Source organism: Tachyglossus aculeatus, chromosome 11, assembly GCF_015852505.1.
Source record: "Tachyglossus aculeatus isolate mTacAcu1 chromosome 11, mTacAcu1.pri, whole genome shotgun sequence".
NCBI classification, from domain to species: Eukaryota; Metazoa; Chordata; class Mammalia; order Monotremata; family Tachyglossidae; genus Tachyglossus; species Tachyglossus aculeatus.
This window is the reverse complement of record NC_052076.1, coordinates 23,574,155-23,592,474: the sequence shown is the minus strand read 5'-3', so window position 1 is coordinate 23,592,474 and position 18,320 is coordinate 23,574,155. Positions and strand designations below refer to the sequence as shown.

The 18,320-nt window shown below is 50.1% G+C and overlaps 1 protein-coding gene across 1 annotated transcript in view; it reads right to left on the bottom strand.

The window, feature by feature from the left end:
• The window catches only part of DDX42 (DEAD-box helicase 42), a 50,390-nt gene extending 32,707 nt beyond the window's left edge, over positions 1-17,683 (bottom strand). The window contains exons 1-3 of the mRNA XM_038753449.1: positions 17,594-17,683; positions 4,179-4,411; positions 2,399-2,549 (exon numbers count right to left, since the gene is read on the bottom strand). Coding sequence (XP_038609377.1) covers positions 2,399-2,549; positions 4,179-4,402 — 375 coding nt within the window. The 5' untranslated portion in view covers positions 4,403-4,411; positions 17,594-17,683. The remainder of the gene's footprint in view (positions 1-2,398; positions 2,550-4,178; positions 4,412-17,593) is intronic.
• Between the last annotated feature and the right edge of the window lie 637 nt (positions 17,684-18,320).

The following is an 18,320-nucleotide window of genomic DNA, read 5'->3' as shown; positions in this document are numbered from 1 at the left end:
GGAAGTACAAACCGGCCACATACAGAGATGGTTCCTAACCAACGACGGGCTCACGGCTGCTCTTTCGGTGCCAGAAAAGAAGAATTGCCCCAAACTCTAATAATAACAATGACGAGATGCTGAATTTGCCCAGCACTTTGCCATTACTCCTCGGAACAGCCCACTGAAGTCGGGAGAGGCAGGAATTATTCTCCACATTTTCCAGCTGAGGCAACTGAGGCCCAGGGAGGTGGAATCACAATCCCAGAACTAGAAACGAGGTCGCCTGGCTCCCGGATCCCAGGTTCTTTTCCCTCAGCCGCAAATTTGTCGGCAAAGACCAATTTTGTTCCAAGCAGGGCCGAGTTTGGAAACAGGAAACCAACCACCCTTTATAAAAAGGCAGAATATTTCTAGTTCAAGATTCTTCCTGAAGAAGGGGAAAGAAAGAATTTGGATTACTCTGTAAATACTCTGATGACTGTCTGCCCCGTCAATAACTCAATCAATAGTATTTCTTGAGCCCTGTGGGCAGAGCACTGTACTAAGTGCTTGGGAGAGTACAATATAAGAGTCGGTTTCTGCCCAAACTAAATTACGGTGTAGAGGGGGAAACAGATATTGCCATAAATCAGTTACAGACGTGCACATAGATGCCGGGGGCTGAGGCCGAATTTGGATTACTCTGTAAATACTCTGATGACTGTCTGCCCCGTCAATAACTCAATCAATAGTATTTCTTGAGCCCTGTGGGCAGAGGACTGTACTAAGTGCTTGGGAGAGTACAATATAAGAGTCGGTTTCTGCCCAAACTAAATTACGGTGTAGAGGGGGAAACAGATATTGCCATAAATCAGTTACAGACGTGCACATAGATGCCGGGGGCTGAGGCCGAATTTGGATTACTCTGTAAATGCTCTGATGACTGTCTGCCCCGTCAATAACTCAATCAATAGTATTTCTTGAGCCCTGTGGGCAGAGGACTGTACTAAGTGCTTGGGAGAGTACAATATAACAGAGTCGGTTTCTGCCCAAACTAAATTACGGTGTAGAGGGGGAAACAGATATTGCCATAAATCAGTTTACAGACGTGCACATAGATGCCAGGGGCTGAGGCCGAATTTGGATTACTCTGTAAATACTCTGATGACTGTCTGCCCTGTCAATAACTCAATCAATAGTATTTCTTGAGCCCTGTGGGCACAGCACTGTACTAAGTGCTTGGGAGAGTACAATATAACAGAGTCGGTTTCTGCCCAAACTAAATTACGGCGTAGAGGGGGAAACAGATATTGCCATAAATCAGTTACAGACGTGCACGTAGATGCCGGGGGCTGAGGATAGGGAGAATACGAGGGTACAAATTCAAATGCAAGGGTGACACAAAATTTATCGGCAAGCTTGCGGCCCAGAAAGCCCAGAAGAGTCTGACGAGCCGGGCTACTTTGGGGCACAATTCAGGGGCGTTTCTTTGGTGCCACTTGCTTATTTATGGATAAAAGTCTCCGTGACCTCCCGCCTACGTCCTGCCTCTGGCCTGTTACTCTTCCCACCTTCAAAGCCCAATTGAAGGCCCATCTCCTCTCGGACTCCTTTCCTCTTCCCCCACTCCCTTCCGCATTGCTCTGACTTGCTCCCTTCACTCATCCCCTCCCTCCCAGCCCCAGAGACAAATGTACATATCGGTCATTTTATTTACGTTAATGTTTATCTCCCCCCGCCTTAGACTATAACTCTTTGTGGGAAGGGTATGTGTCTGTTATATCGCTACACCGCGCTCTCCCAAGTGCTTTGTACACAGCTATGCGCACGGTAAGCGCTGCCCCAGAGACAAATGTACATATTGGTCATTTTATTTACGTTAACGTTTGTCTCCCCCCACCTTAGACTATAAACTCGTTGTGGGAAGGGAACGTGTCTGTTATATCGCTACACCGCGCTCTCCCTAGCGCTTCGTACACAGCTACGCGCACGGTAAGCGCTGCCCCAGAGACAAATGTACATATTGGTCATTTTATTTACGTTAACGTTTGTCTCCCCCCCCCACCTTAGACTATAACTCGTTGTGGGAAGGGTATGTGTCTGTTATATCGCTACACCGCGCTCTCCCAAGCGCTTCGTACAGAGCTACGCGCACGGTAAGCGCTCAATTATATACAATTGACTGACCGACCGAACCTCAGGACTCCCGGGACGCACGCTGGTCCGGAAAATTCAAGGCCCAGGGGAGGGAGTGGGATTCCCGGGACACACGCTGGTCCGGAAAATTCAAGGCCCGGGAGTGGCAATCCAAGGGCCAACGCCTCCAACCCAAACCTGCCGGGAGGGCAGCGCCCGGCCCCCCACCCGGCCCACGCCGGCCCACACCCACCCCGGCTGCTCCCCGAATAAGAGACGGAGCCGCGGGCTCCAGGCTTGCCTCCACTTCGGCCATGAACGCTTCCAGGGGGTCATCGTCGCTGTCGGAGTCGGCCGACTTGGAGTGGAACTGTTGGCGGGTGGGCGAGTTTTCGGCCGGAATGTAGGGCAGTTCGACGTTGCCGGAGTCTTCTTCCTCGTCCTCGAAATAGCTGCAAGGGGAGAGGCAGTCCGGGAGACGCTCTCCCGTCCCTCCGCGGGCCCACTTCGGTGCCGTGGGGTTACCGGGCCCGGTTCTGAATCGGGCGATTCCCCAGTCAATCGATCGGATTTCTTGAGTGCGTAATCATCATCATCAATTGTATTTATTGAGCGCTTACTGTGTGCAGAGCACTGTACTAAGCGCTTGGGAAGTACAAGTTGGCAACAGAGAGAGACAGTCCCTACCCAACAGTAGGCTCACAGTCTAAAAGAGTCACCTGCTTAGAGGTGGTGGTTGAAGCAAAGGGAATTGACGAGTTCCCCAAAAGAGTGGTTTTAGGAGAGAAGAGGATGCGTAATGCGTGCAGAGCGCTTGGGAGCGTATGACAGAACAGAGTTGGCAGGCACGTTCCCTGCCCACAACTAGCTTCCAGTCTAGAGGGGGAGAGGGACAGGCCAAGAGAGGCCTAAAACAAACGTTTTAAAATAAACAAACATTTGTTTATTTGTACATTTATTGGTACTTTGTAATTTGTATTTATTTATACACTTGTACATATTTATTCTATTTATTTTATTTTGTTAATATGTTTTGTTTTGTTCCCCGTCCCCCTCTTCTAGACTGTGAGCCCACTGTTGGGTAGGGACCGTCTTTATATGTTGCCAACTTGTGCTTCCCCAGCGCTTAGTCCAGTGCTCTGCACGCAGTAAGCGCTCAATAAATACGACTGAATGAATGAATGAGGGGAGAGGTCCTTCGCCTGGGATGTCAACGAGGAGGAACTGCCCGCCGACTGCGCTGGTTTAGACGGAGCCTTGTCGGGGGAGAGGTGAGGGAGTGGGAAGGGGATAACGGGCCCGAGAGCGGCTCCTCCTGACCCCAAAGCCGGAGGCTGAGCACGGATGCCTGTGGGAAGACCACCCTTCCCCAAGAAGCAGCCCAACTCCGAGCTTGGGCTGTTCAGAAGGAAGCAGGCCCTTCCTCCGTCCGAACCTTGGCCATTCCTGGAGGACTCGGGGGCGAGGAACGCGTCTCCTGACTCTGTCTTGTCCTCTCCCGAGCACTCAATCCAGTGCTCGTCCACGGTCAGCGCTCGATGGGTACCCCGATCGATTGATGGGGCCTCAGGTGTCCTCAAATTTGCTCTCCCCACACGGCTAGCTCTCCTTTTCTCACCCCCCCACCCCGATTCTTGCCATGAACCTCCTTGGGCCCCCTCACCTCCTCGTCACCCACGGTCCCTAGGATGCCCTAAGGACGTCTCCTCGTCTCGAGCTCAGTTCGAGGCCTCTCGGAAGCAGCAAAAGCTAAGTTAGAGGCTTCGGAGTTGGAGGCCAACAGAGAGGAGGGGGAGGAAGACGAGGAGGAGGCTTCTACACTTCCAGCCTGTGAGCCCGTTGTTGGGTAGGGACCGTCTCTATCTGCTGCCGACTTGGATTTCCCAAGCGTTTAGTCCAGCGCTCTGCACATAGTAAGTGCTCAATAAATACGATCGAATGAATGAACGAGATGACGTGCCCCTGGATTTCAGGCCCGGATTGTGGAACGGGTGCGGCCCTATCCGGGCGGCCCAAACCACGAGCCCGCAGGTGGGCCAGGTCCCTTCGCCCTTTGGGGGACCCCCCTCCCCACGACTCACGCGTTCTCCTCGTCGAAGTTGGCCCGCTTGGAGCCGATTTTGTAGAAGGAAGGGAGCTGCGGGGAAGCCCCCTTGCCCAGCCCGGCGGCGGAGCCCGCGGCCCCGAAGGCGCTGTGCGACGGCTGCGGCAGCTTGGGCTCCTCCTTCTTCCCGGCGGCGATGGCGAAGCCGCCGAAGCCGAAGCCCCTCTTCGTCCCGGGGCCGCCCTTGTTCCAGTTCATCATGCGGACGATCTGCCCGGGGGGGGGCGGGAGGCCTTCAGCTCTCTCGGGGGGCACGGGCCCTCACTCTCCCGCCCACGCTCACCCCCACCTACCGAAATAACGGGGACGATAAGAATCGCGGTACTCGTTAGGCGCTTTCTACGGGCCAAGGACTGGGAGATACAAGCCGATCAGATCGGACGCGGGCGCTGTCCCCCACGGGGCTCACGGTCTTAATCCCCATTTGAGGTGAGGCACGGAGAAGCGATGGATCAGAACCCAGGCCCCCCGACTTCCGCTCTTTCCCGCTTCCCCGGTTCGGCCCTTCCCGATCAAACGCGCCCTCCCGACTCGGACTCCGGCTATTTCCCGGACGGGCCGGGGACGCGAACGTCCCGGAGATTTGGCAACAGTCTCCGAGGCCTCGTCCGGCAACCCGCCCAGTCCTTGCCTCCCTTCTGCTTGGAACTGCCCGTCTCTCTGTCGTTCAGCAGGCCGGTGGCCTCCCCATCTTCAAAATCCTCCTCCTCCAGGAAGCCTTCCCTGATTAATTTCTCATCTACCCACCCTAAACCGCTTCCCCCGACCGCCAACTGCCATTTCGGCACCTCAGTATCACACAAGCACTTGAAAACTCACCCGCACACACCCCCCAAAACACCCACAGCACTTAGGTACGTATCTTTATAGTCTAGTGTTTACCCCTTCCAGTAATTTACTTTTATTTCTGTCTCCCCCGCACCCCTGGATTGTAAGGTCCTTGAGGGTAGCGATCGTGCCAATTAACTGCGCGTTCTCCCAAGCGCTCAGTATACACCACTGATGGATCGGCTGAAATGTGCTCTTCCAACTTGTCTACCATCACTTCTTGGATGCCTCCAAAACGTGATCAGCCCCGGACGGTCCACGTTCCGGAGAATTTAGAACAGCCGCAGAAATCGCATCTCCCCCTCCACTGAGCCCTTTCCACACTCACCCTCCCTTCTCCCTGAAATAAAAACAATGATAATAATAATGTTGGTATTTGTTAAGCGCTCACTACGTGTCACGCACTGTTCAAAGCGCTGGGGTAGATATAAGGTGATCAAGCTGTCCCATGTGGGGCTCCCCGTCTTCACCCCCATTTTACAGCTGAGGGAACTGAGGCCCAGAGAAGTGAAGTGACCTCCCCAAAGTCACCCAGCTGACAGTTGGCGGAGCCGGGATTCGAACCCATGACCTCTGACTCCAAAGCCCGGGCTCTTTCCACTGAGCCACGCTGCTTCTCATCTGCAAAACGGGGATGAAGACCGTGAGCCTCACGTGGGACAGGGACTGCGTCCAACCCACTCTGCTTGTATTTCCCCCCCACGGGACCTAAGACAGTGCCAGGCACATAGTAAGCGTGTGGAGCAGCGTGGCTCCGTGGAAAGAGTGCGGTCTTCGGAGTCAGAGGTCATGGGTTCGAATCCCGCCTCCCCCACACGTCTGCTGGGTGACCTTGGGCCAGTCACTTCACTCCTCTGTGTCTCAGTTCCCTCATCTGTAAAATGGGGACAAAGACTGTGAGCCCCACGTGGGACAACCTCATCTCCTTGTATTCCCCCCAGCGCTTAGAACGGTGCTTTGCACATAGTAAGCGCTTAACAAATACCAACATTATTATTATTATTATTAACAGATACCACGATGATGATGATGATTAGCCCACACTGTATCCCTTTGGGAACAAGATCCGAGCCGCCGCGAGGAAGTGAAATGGGCACACTTCAGTGGGGGCACTGAGGACAGTCCGGTTTGATGGGAATAATCGGGAGCCCCGGATCAATTGATCAATCGTGTTTATTGAGCGTGCTCTGCACACGGTAAGCGCTCATTAAATACGACTGAATGAAAGAACGAATGCAGAGCACTGTACTGAGCACTCGGAAGAGGACGACGCAACAGAGTTAGCAGACCTGCTCCCTGCCCAGAATAAGCTTGCAGCCTAGAGGGGGGGAGACGGGCGTTAATAGAAATACCCGATGTTATACGATTTATAACTATAAATCTACACACAGGAAGCGCTCAATAAATACGATTGATGATGGTGATGATTTAAAGATACGTACATAACCCCTGCGGGGGGGCGGAGCGTAGAGCGAGTGTCCGAAGGTCACAGATGATAAGCGCTTAGTAATAATAATAATAATAATGCTGGTATTTAAGTGCTTACTATGTGCAAAACACTGTTCTAAGTGCTGGGGTACATACAATAATAATAATAATGGCATTTGTTAAGCGCTTACTATGTGCCGAGCACTGTTCTAAGCGCCGGGGGTGGATACAAGGTGATCAAGTTGTCCCACATGGGGCTCACAGTCTTAATCCCCATTTTACAGATGAGGGAACGGAGGCTCAGAGAAGCTAAGTGACTTGCCCAAGGTCACACAGCAGACATGTGGCGGAGCCGGGATTCGAACTCATGACCTCTGACTCCAAAGCCCGGGCTCTTCTCCACTGAGCCACGCTGCTCCTCAATACAAGGTAATCAGGAGCCACGCTGCTCCTGATACAAGGTGATCGGGTTGTCCCACGAGGGGCTCCCAGTCTTCATCCCCATTTTACAGATGAGGGAACTGAGGCCCAGAGAAGTGAAGCGACTTGCCCGAAGTCACACGGCTGACAAGTAGCGGAGCCGGGATTTGAACCCACGGCCTCTGACTCCAAAGCCCGGGCTCTTTCCGCTGAGCCACGCTGCTTCCCCGGAGCACTACAGTGCTCTGCACACAGTAAGCGCTCAATAAATACGACTGAATGAATTAAAGGGCGCGGATGATGCAGGAGGGAGAGGGAGCCAGGGAAAAGAGGGCTTAATCGGAAGGCTCGCACATGCGAATCCCACGGGTAGTGGCGGGGGGGAAAATGGAGAGGAGCAGATCACCATCATCATCATCAATCGTATTTATTGAGCGCTTACTATGTGCACAGCACTGTACTAAGCGCTTGGGAAGTCCAAGTTGGCAACATATAGAGACAGTCCCTACCCAACAGTGGGCTCACGGTCTAAAAGGGGGAGACAGAGAACAAAACCAAACTAACAAAATAAAATAAATAGAATAGATAGGTACAAGTAAAATAAATAAATAAGTAGAGTAATCATCATCATCATCAATCGTATTTATTGAGCGCTTACTATGTGCACAGCACTGTACTAAGCACTTGGGAAGTACAAATTGGCAACATATAGAGACAGTCCCTACCCAAATATGTACAAACATATATACCCTTGTCCCTTGAATCTCCCAATATTTAGAGTTAAGCTGCCGTTGGGTGGTAGAGGAGGCCCCGGCGGTGAGCACTGTGGGCGACTGAGGCCCAGAGAAGGGAAGTGACTTGCCCCAAGTCACCCAGCGGACAACTGGCGGAGCCGGGATTTGAACCCGTGACCTCCGACTCCAAAGCCCGGGCTCTTTCCACTGAGCCACGCTGCTTCTCAAGGAATACGTCTCTTATACCATTCTATTGTACCCTCCCAGGCACTTAGTACAGTGCTCTGCGCACAGTAAGCGCTCAGTAAATACGATCGAGTGAATGAATGAGTGGACTCTTCAGGCAGCTGGGTCCCAGCTCCACCTGTATCCCCGGTTCATCCTGGTGGAATACCGGATCACAGCCCCAGTGCCTGGGATGACCTGTATATATGTATATATGTTTGTACATATTTATTACTCTATTTATTTTACTTGTCCGTATCTATTCTATTTATTTTATTTTGTTAGTATGTTTGGTTTGGTTCTCTGTCTCCCCCTTTTAGACTGTGAGCCCACTGTTGGGCAGGGACCGTCTCTAGATGTTGCCAACTTGGACTTCCCAAGCGCTTAGTACAGTGCTCTGCACACAGTAAGCGCTCAATAAATACGATTGATGATGATGATGATGACTGGGCCTCCGTAGCCCGACGCGAGCCCGACCATCACCGGGCTCCTGGGCAGGTGTGCCAGGTTGCCCGAGCCCGGGGCCAGCGTGGCTCAGTGGAAAGAGCCCGGGCTTTGGAGTCAGGGGTCACGGGTTCAAATCCCGGCTCCACCAATTGTCAGCTGGGTGACTTTGGGCAGGTCACTTCACTTCTCCGGGCCTCAGTTCCCTCACCTTACCATCATCATCATCAGCAATCGTATTTATTGAGCGCTTACTGTGTGCAGAGCACTGTACTAAGCGCTTGGGAAGTCCAAATTGGCAACATATAGAGACGGTCCCTACCCAACAGTGGGCTCACAGTCTAAAAGGGGGAGACAGAGAACAAAACCAAAATACTAACAAAACAAAATAAATAGAATAGATATGTACAAGTAAAATAGAGTAATAAATATGTACAAACATATATACATATATCCAGGTGCTGTGGGGAAGGGAAGGAGGTAAGATGGGGGGCATGGAGAGGGGGATGAGGGGGAGAGGAAGGAGGTCACCTTGTAACCTCCCTGGCGCTTAGAATGGTGCTTGGCACATAGTAAGCGTTTGATAAATGCCGTCATTATTTATTTATTGTTATTATTATCCGGGCCCGCCCCCCAGGACAAGACTGATTAGCACAAAGAGATGAAATTAGGACTTGGGGTCGGAAAAGCCCAGGAGGACGACGTGCAGCCCGTTTTCCGAAATCTCCCGTAGGGGAGTCTCGAAAATAGGTCAGAGGGGCCCCTCCGTCAGCTCGTACAATATCGGTGGGTCGGCCGGACCTGACGCTTTGACCTCCGCCCTTCTCCGGGATTCACGACGGGAGTTGTGAAGCGCGTGCTATGCGCCGGGCACTGTACTGAGCGCCGGGGTGGATGCAAGGAAATCCGGTTGGACGCCGTCCCTGCTCCATATGGGGCTCACAGTCTTCACCCCCATTTTCGAGATGAGGTAACTGAGGCACAGAGAAGTGAAGTGGCTCCCCGGGCACTGTACTAAGCGCCGGGGTGGATGCAAGCAAATCCGGGTGGACACCGTCCCTGCTCCATATGGGGCTCACAGTCTTCCCATTTTCGAGATGAGGTAACTGAGGCACAGAGAAGTGAAGTGGCTCCCCGGGCACTGTACTAAGCGCCGGGGTGGATGCAAGCAAATCCGGGTGGACACCGTCCCTGCTCCATATGGGGCTCACAGTCTTCACCCCCATTTTCGAGATGAGGTAACTGAGGCACGGAGAAGTGAAGTGGCTCAGTGGAAAGAGCCCGGGCTTTGGAGTCATCATCAATCGTATTTATTGAGCGCTATGTGCAGAGCACTGTACTAAGCGCTTGGGAAGTACAAATTGGCGACATAGAGAGACAGTCCCTACCCAACAGTGGGCTCACAGTCTAAAAGAGTCAGGGGTCACGGGTTCAAATCCCGGCTCCGCCAACTGTCAGCTGTGTGACTTTGGGCAAGTCACTTCACTTGTCTGGGCCTCAGTTACCTCAACTGTAAAATGGGGATTAATACTGTGAGCCCCCCGTGGGACAACCCGATCACCTTGTAACCTCCCCAGCGCTTAGAACAGTGCCTTGCACATAGTAAGCGCTTAATAAATGCCATTAAAAAAAAAAAAAGGAAGTGACTTGCTCAAGGTCACAGAGCGGACAAGCGGCAGAGCCGGGATTAGAACCCATGACCTTCGGACTCCCAAACCCGGGCTCTTCCCACTAGGCCATGCTACGTCTGTATTCGCCCAAATCGGTAGAGTGAAGGGGCCGTGGAAGAGAATGATAATAACTGTGGTATTGGAGAAGCAGCGTGGCTCAGTGGAAAGAGCCCGGGCTTTGGAGTCAGAGGTCATGGGTTCGAATCCCGGCTCCGCCACTTGTCAGCTGGGTGACTTTGGGCAAGTCACTTCACTTCTCTGGGTCTCAGTTCCCTCATCTGGAAAATGGGGATTGAGACTGTGAGCCCCCCGTGGGACAACCTGATCCACCCTGTAACCTCCCCAGCGCTTAGAACAATGTTTTGCACATAGTAAGCGCTTAATAAATGCCATCATTATTATTAAGCATTTACTATGTGCCAGGCACTGTACTAAGCATTAGGATGGATCCAAGCAGGCCAGAAGCAGCGTAGCTCAGTGGAAAGAGCACGGGCTTTGGAGCCAGAGGTCATGGGTTCGAATCCCCGCTCCACCACTTGTCAGCTGGGTGACTTTGGGCAAGTCACTTAACTTCTCTGGGCCTCAGTTCCCTCATCTGTAAAAGGGGGATTAAGACTGTGAGCCCCCTGTGGGACAACCTGATTGCCTTGTAACCTCCCCAGCGCTTAGAACAGTGCTTTGCACATAGTAAGCGCTTAATAAATGCTATCATTATTATTATAGAAGCAGCGTGGCCATTTATTTATTTATTTTACTTGTCCATATCTATTCTATTTATTTTATTTTGTTAGTATGTTTGGTTTTGTTCTCCGTCTCCCCCTTTTAGACTGTGAGCCCACTGTTGGGCAGGGACCGTCTCTAGATGTTGCCAATTTGGACTTCCCAAGCGCTTAGTCCAGTGCTCTGCACACAGTAAGCGCTCAATAAATACGGTTGATGATGATAGAGCCCCGGCCCGGGAGTCGGAGGGACCTGGGTTCTAATCCCGGCTCCGCCTCTTGTCTTCTTGGGTGACCCTGGGAAGGTCACTTTACTTCACTCGGCTTCAGTCCTGACATCTTTAAAATGGGAACGAAGACCATGAGCCCCAAGGGGGACAATACCTGACTACCCTGTACCTAAGCTAGCCCTCAGTACAGTGCCTAGCACAGAGTAAGTGCTTAACAGCGCTTAAGAGAAGCAGCGTGGCTCAGTGGAAAGAGCCCGGGTTTTGGAGTCCGAGGTCGTGGGTTCAAATCCCTGCTCTGCCACTTGTCAGCTGCGTGACTTTGGGCAAGTTACTTCCCTTCTCTGGGCCTCAGTGACCTCATCTGGAAAATAGGGAGGATGACTGTGAGCCCCCAGCGGGACAACCTGATCACCCTGTAAACTCCCCAGCACTTAGAACAGTGCTTTGCACATAGTAAGCGCTTAATAAATGCCATCATCATCATTATTATTACTGTTTTGTTGTCTGTCTCCCCCTTCTAGACGGTGAGCCCACTGTTGGGTAGGGACCGTCTCTATATGTTGCCAACTCGTACTGCCCAAGCGCTTAGTACAGTGCTCTGCACACAGTAAGCGCTCAATAAATACGATTCAGTGAATGAATGAATGAATTTACGGAGGACTTACTGTGTGTGCAGCATGGCACTAAGCGCTTGGGAGAGTTCACCGCAACAGAGACAGCCGACGTATTCCCTGCCACAGAGAGACCACGTACTCTCCCAAGCGCTTAGTACAGTGCTTTGTTGTACTAAGCTCCCAAGAGCTTAGGCTACACCAGACTAAGCTCCCGAGAGTTTAGTACAATAAACGCTCAATAAATAAACAATAGTCTAGCCTATCCTTGCATTAGTGTGACTTATTTTCCTTAATGGGCCATCGAATCCTCCACAGCAGGGCCCCCATATGCCCAAGACTATACGCTCCTTGAGGGCAGGGACCACATCTACTATAAATACTATTCTATTTATTTTATTTTGTTAATATGTTTTGTTCCGTTGTCTGTCTCCCCCTTCTAGACTGTGAGCCCGCTGTTGGGTAGGGACCGTCTCTAGATGTTGCCAACTTGGACTTCCCAAGCGCTTAGTACAGTGCTCTGCACACAGTTGAACTAAGCACCCAGATTCTTCTGTGATATTTCATAGTAAGCGCTTATCGCTCTCACTCGTCCCGCCGTCGACCCCCAGTCCCCGTCCTCCCCCTGGCCCGGAATTCCCTCCCTCCGCACATCCGCCAAACTAGCTCTCTACCTCCCTTCAAAGCCCTACTGAGAGGTCACCTCCTCCGGGAGGCCTTCCCACACTCAGCCCCCTTTTTCCTCTCCCCTTCCTCCCCCTCTCCACCCCCCGTCTTACCTCCTTCCCCTCCCCACAGCACCAGTATATATACATATGTACATATATATATGTTTGTACATATTTATTACTCTATTTACTTTATCTGTACATATTTACTATATTTATTTTACTTTGTTAATACGTTTTGTTTTGTTGTCTGTCTCCCCCTTCTAGACTGTGAGCCCGCCGTTGGGTAGGGACCGTCTCTAGATGTTGCCAACTTGGACTTCCCAAGCGCTTCATTCACTCATTTGTATTTATTGAGCGCTTACTGTGTGCAGAGCACTGCACTAAGCGCTTGGGAAGTCCAAGTTGGCAACCTATAGAGACAGTCCCTACCCAACAGTGGGCTCACAGTCTAGAAGGGGGAGACGGACAACAAAACCAAACATATTAACAAAATAAAATAAATAGAATAGATAAGTACAAATAAAATAGAGTAATAAATCCGTACAAACATATATCCATCTATACAGGTGCTGTGGGGAAGGGAAGGAGGTAAGGCGGGGCGGGGGGGGGGGAGTGGAAAGGGGGAGGAGGGAGAGAGGAAGGAGGGGGCTCAGTCTGGGAAGGCCTCCTGGAGGAGGTGAGCTCTCAATCAATCAATCAATCGTATTTATTGAGCGCTTACTGTGTGCAAAGCACTGGACCAAGTGCTTGGGAAGTACAAGTTGGCAACATATAGAGATGGTCCCTACCCAACAGCGGGCTCACAGTCTAGGAGGGGGAGACAGACAATCAATCAATCAATCATATTTATTGAGCGCTTACTGTGTGCACAGCACTGTACTAAACAGTTGGGAAGTCCAAGTTGGCAACATATAGAGACGGTCTCTACTCAACAGTGGGCTTGCAGTCTAAAAGGGGGAGACAGAGAACAAAACCAAACATACTAACAAAATAAAATAAATAGATGTGTACAAGTAAAATAAATAAATAAATAGAGTAATAAATCTGTACAAACATATATACATCTATACAGGTGCCATATACTGTGGGGGTTCCCCAAGGTTCAGTGCTTGGTCCCCTTCTGTTCTCAATCTACACTCACTCCCTTGGTGACCTCATTCGCTCCCACGGCTTCAACTATCATCTCTACGCTGATGACACCCAGATCTCCATCTCTGCCCCTGGCCTCTCCCCCTCCCTCCAGGCTCGCTTCTCCTCCTGCCTTCAGGACATCTCCATCTGGATGTCCGCCCGCCACCTAAAGCTCAACATGTCGAAGACTGAGCTCCTTGTCTTCCCTCCCAAACCTTGTCCTCTCCCTGACTTTCCCATCTCTGTTGACGGCACTACCATCCTTCCCGTCTCACAAGCCCGCAACCTTGGTGTCATCCTCGACTCCGCTCTCTCATTCACCCCTCACATCCAAGCCGTCACCAAAACCTGCCGGTCTCAGCTCCGCAACATTGCCAAGATCCGCCCTTTCCTTTCCATCCAAACCGCTACCCTGCTAATTCAAGCTCTCATCCTATCCCGTCTGGACTACTGCACTAGCCTTCTCTCTGATCTCCCATCCTCGTGTCTCTCTCCACTTCAATCCATACTTCATGCTGCTGCCCGGATTATCTTTGTCCAGAAACGCTCTGGACATATTACTCCCCTCCTCAAAAACCTCCAGTGGCTACCAATCAATCTGCGCATCAGGCAGAAACTCCTCACCCTGGGCTTCAAGGCTGTCCATCCATCCCCTCGCCCCCTCCTACCTCACCTCCCTTCTCTCCTTCTACTGCCCAGCCCGCACCCTCCGCTCCTCCACCACTAATCTCCTCACTGTACCTCGCTCTCGCCTTTCCCGCCATCGACCCCCGGCCCCCGTCATCCCCCGGGCCTGGAATGCCCCCAGTCCCTCTGCCCATCCGCCAAGCTCGCTCTCTTCCTCCCTTCAAGGCCCTGCTGAGAGCTCACCTCCTCCAGGAGGCCTTCCCAGACTGAGCCCCTTCTTTCCTCTCCCCTCGTCCCCCTCTCCATCCCCCCGTCTTACCTCCTTCCCTTCCCCATAGCACCTGTATATATGTATATATGGTTGTACATATTTATTACTCTATTTATTTATTTATTTATTTTACTTGTACATTTCTATCCTACTTATTTTATTTTGTTGGTATGTTTGGTTCTGTTCTCTGTCTCCCCCTTTTAGACTGTAAGCCCACTGTTGGGTAGGGACTGTCTCTATGTGATGCCAATTTGTACTTCCCAAGCGCTTAGTACAGTGCTCTGCACATAGTAAGCGCTCAATAAATACGATTGATTGATTGATTGATTGATTGGGAAGGGAAGGAGGTAAGATGAGGGGGATGGAGAGGGGGACGAGGGGGAGAGGAAAGAGGGGGCTCAGTCTGGGAAGGCCCCCCGTAATCAATCAATCGTATTTATTGATGGCTTACTGTGTGCAGAGCACTGTACTAAGAGCTTGGGAAGTCCAAGTTGGCAACATCTAGAGACGGTCCCTACCCAACAGTGGGCTCACAGTCTAGAAGGGGGACACAGAGAACAAAACCAAACAGATTAACAAAATAAAATCAATAGAATAGATATGTACAAGTAAAATAAATAGAGTAATAAAGCCATACAAATATCTACACATATATACAGGTGCTGAGGGGAAGGGAAGGAGGCAAGACAGGGGGGATGGAGAGGGGGAGGGGAAGGAAGGGGCTCAGTCTGGGAAAGCCTCCTAGAGGAGGTGAGCTCTCAGTAGGGCCTTGAAGGGAAGACAACAAAACCAAATATACTAACAAAATAAAATAAGTAGAATAGATATGTACAAGTAAAATAAATAAATAAATAGAGTAATAAATATGAACAAACATATGTATCCATCTATGCAGGTGCTGTGGGGAAGGGAAGGAGAAGGAGGGGGAGAGGAAGGAGGGGGCTGAGTGTGGGAAGGCCTCCTGGAGGAGGTGAGCTCTCAGTAGGGCCTTGAAGGGAAGACAACAAAACCAAACATACTAACAAAATAAAACAAGTAGAATAGATATGTACAAGTAAAATGAATAAATAATAGAGTAATAAATACAAACAAATATATATGTATCCATCTATCCAGGTGCTGTGGGGAAGGTTAGGAGGAGGAGGGGGCTGAGTGTGGGAAGGCCTCCTGGAGGAGGTGAGCTCTCAGTAGGGCCTTGAATGGAAGACAACGAAACCAAACATACTAACAAAATAAAACAAATAGAATAGATATGTACAAGTAAAATAAAGTGATAGATACGAACAAATATATATATATCCATCTATCCAGGTGCTGTGGGGAAGGGAAGAAGGAGGAGGGGCCTGAGTGTGGGAAGGCCTCCTGGAGGAGGTGAGCTCTCAGTAGGGCCTTGAAGGGAAGACAACAAAACCAAACATACTAACAAAATAAAATAAATAGAATAGATATGTACAAGTAAAATAAAGTGATAGATACGAATATAACAAAATAAACAACAACAAAACCAAACATACTAACAAAATAAAACAAATAGAATAGATATGTACAAGTAAAATAGAGTAATAAACACACACACATATATATATATATCCATCTATCCAGGTGCTGTGGGGAAGGGAAGGAGGAGGAGGGGGCTGAGTGTGGGAAGGCCTCCTGGAGGAGGTGAGCTCTCAGTAGGGCCTTGAAGGGAAGACAACAAAACCAAACATACTAACAAAATAAAATCAATAGAATAGATATGTACAAATAAAATAAATAGAGTAATAAACACGAACAAATATTTATATATCCATCTATCCAGGTGCTGTGGGGAAGGGAAGGAGGAGGAGGGGGCTGAGTGTGGGAAGGCCTCCTGGAGGAGGTGAGCTCTCAGTAGGGCCTTGAAGGGAAGACAACAAAACCAAACATACTAATAAAGTAAAGTAAATAGAATAGATATGTATAAGTAAAATAAATAAATAGAGTAATAAATACAAACAAACATATATGTATCCATCTATCCAGGTGCTGTGGGGAAGGGAAGGAGGAGGAGGGGGCTGAGTGTGGGAAGGCCTCCTGGAGGAGGTGAGCTCTCAGTAGGGCCTTGAAGGGAAGACAACAAAACCAAACATAACTAACAAAATAAAACAAATAGAATAGATATGTACAAGTAAAATAAATGGAGTAATAAACATGAATATATATATATATATATATATATATATATATATATCCATCTATCCAGGTGCTGTGGGGAAGGGAAGGAGGAGAAAGGGGAGAAAAAGGAGGGGGCTGAGTGTGGGAAGGCCTCCTGGAGGAGGTGAGCTCTCAGTAGGGCCTTGAAGGGAAGACAACAAAACCAAACATACTAACAAAATAAAATAAATAGAATAGATATGTACAAGTAAAATAAATAAATAGAGTAATAAACATGAACACACACACACACACACACATATATCTATATATCTATATATCTACATATATATATATATATATATATATATAACCATCTATCCAGGTGCAGTGAGGAAGGGAAGGAGGAGGAGGGGGCTGAGTGTGGGAAGGCCTCCTGGAGGTGAGCTCTCAGTAGGGCCTTGAAGGGAAGACAACAAAACCAAACATACTAACAAAATAAACTCAATAGAATAGATATGTACAAGCAAAATAAATGAATAAATACAGTAATAAACACGAACAAACATATATATATATATATATCCATCTATCCAGGTGCTGAGGGGAAGGTTAGGAGGAGGAGGGGGCTGTGTGGGAAGGCCTCCTGGAGGAGGTGGGCTCTCAGTAGGGCCTTGAAGGGAAGACAACAAAACCAAACATACTAATAAAGTAAAATAAATAGAATAGATATGTACGAGTAAAATAAATAAATAGAGTGATAAATACGAACAAATACATATATATCCATCTATCCAGGTGCTGTGGGGAAGGGGAGGAGGAGGAGGGGGCTGAGTGTGGGAAGGCCTCCTGGAGGAGGTGAGCTCTCCGTAGGGCCTTGAAGGGAAGACAACAAAACCAAACATACTAATAAAGTAAAGTAAATAGAATAAATATGTACAAGTAAAATAAATAGAGTGATAAATACGAACAAATATATATATATATTTGGGGAAGGGAAGAAGGAGGAGGGGGCTGAGTGTGGGAAGGCCTCCTGGAGGAGGTGAGCTCTCAGTAGGGCCTTGAAGGGAAGACAACAAAACCAAACATACTAACAAAGTAAAATCAATAGAATAGATATGTACAAGCAAAATAAATGAATAAATACAGTAATAAACACGAACAAACATATATATATATATCCATCTATCCAGGTGCTGAGGGGAAGGTTAGGAGGAGGAGGGGTCTGAGTGTGGGAAGGCCTCACCGACCGGCCGGGCCGTCCGTACCTGTCGGCCCTTCCGCCGGCCCGGGTGGCCGGGACCGGGGGCCTGAAGCCGGTCCGATCCGGTCCGGTCCGGTCCGATCCGGTCCGGCCCTCACGGGCCCTCAGGGCTCCGCTCCTTCGCCGGCCCGACGCGGGGCCCGTTGCTCCGAGGGGGAGGGGCGGGGCCAGGGAGCATGCGCACTAGGGCCCGCGCGGCCGTAAAGGGACATGCGCACTGCGGGCCGGGCGGGGGGACGTAACGGGACATGCGCACTGGAGCCCCGGCGGGGTGACGTCACAGGACATGCGCACTGGAGGCCGCGCGGGACAGGGGCGGGGCCCTGGGGGCGTAAAGGGACATGCGCATTGGAGGGCGCGCGGGATCATCATCACCATCAATCGTATTTATTGAGCGCTTACTATGTGCAGAGCCCTGTACTAAGCGCTTGGGAAGTACAAATTGGCAACATCTAGAGACAGTCCCTACCCAACAGTGGGCTTACAGTCTAAAAGGGGGAGACAGAGAACAAAACCAAACATACTAACAAAATAAAATAAACAGATATGTACAAGTAAAATAGAGTAATAAATATGTACAACCATATATACAGGTGCTGTGGGGAGGGGAAGGAGGTGAGATGGGGGGATGGGGAAGGGGACGAGGGGGAGAGGAAGGAAGGGGCTCAGTGTGGGAAGGCCTCCCGGAGGAGGTGAGCTCTCAGCAGGGCCTTGAAGGGAGGAAGAGAGCG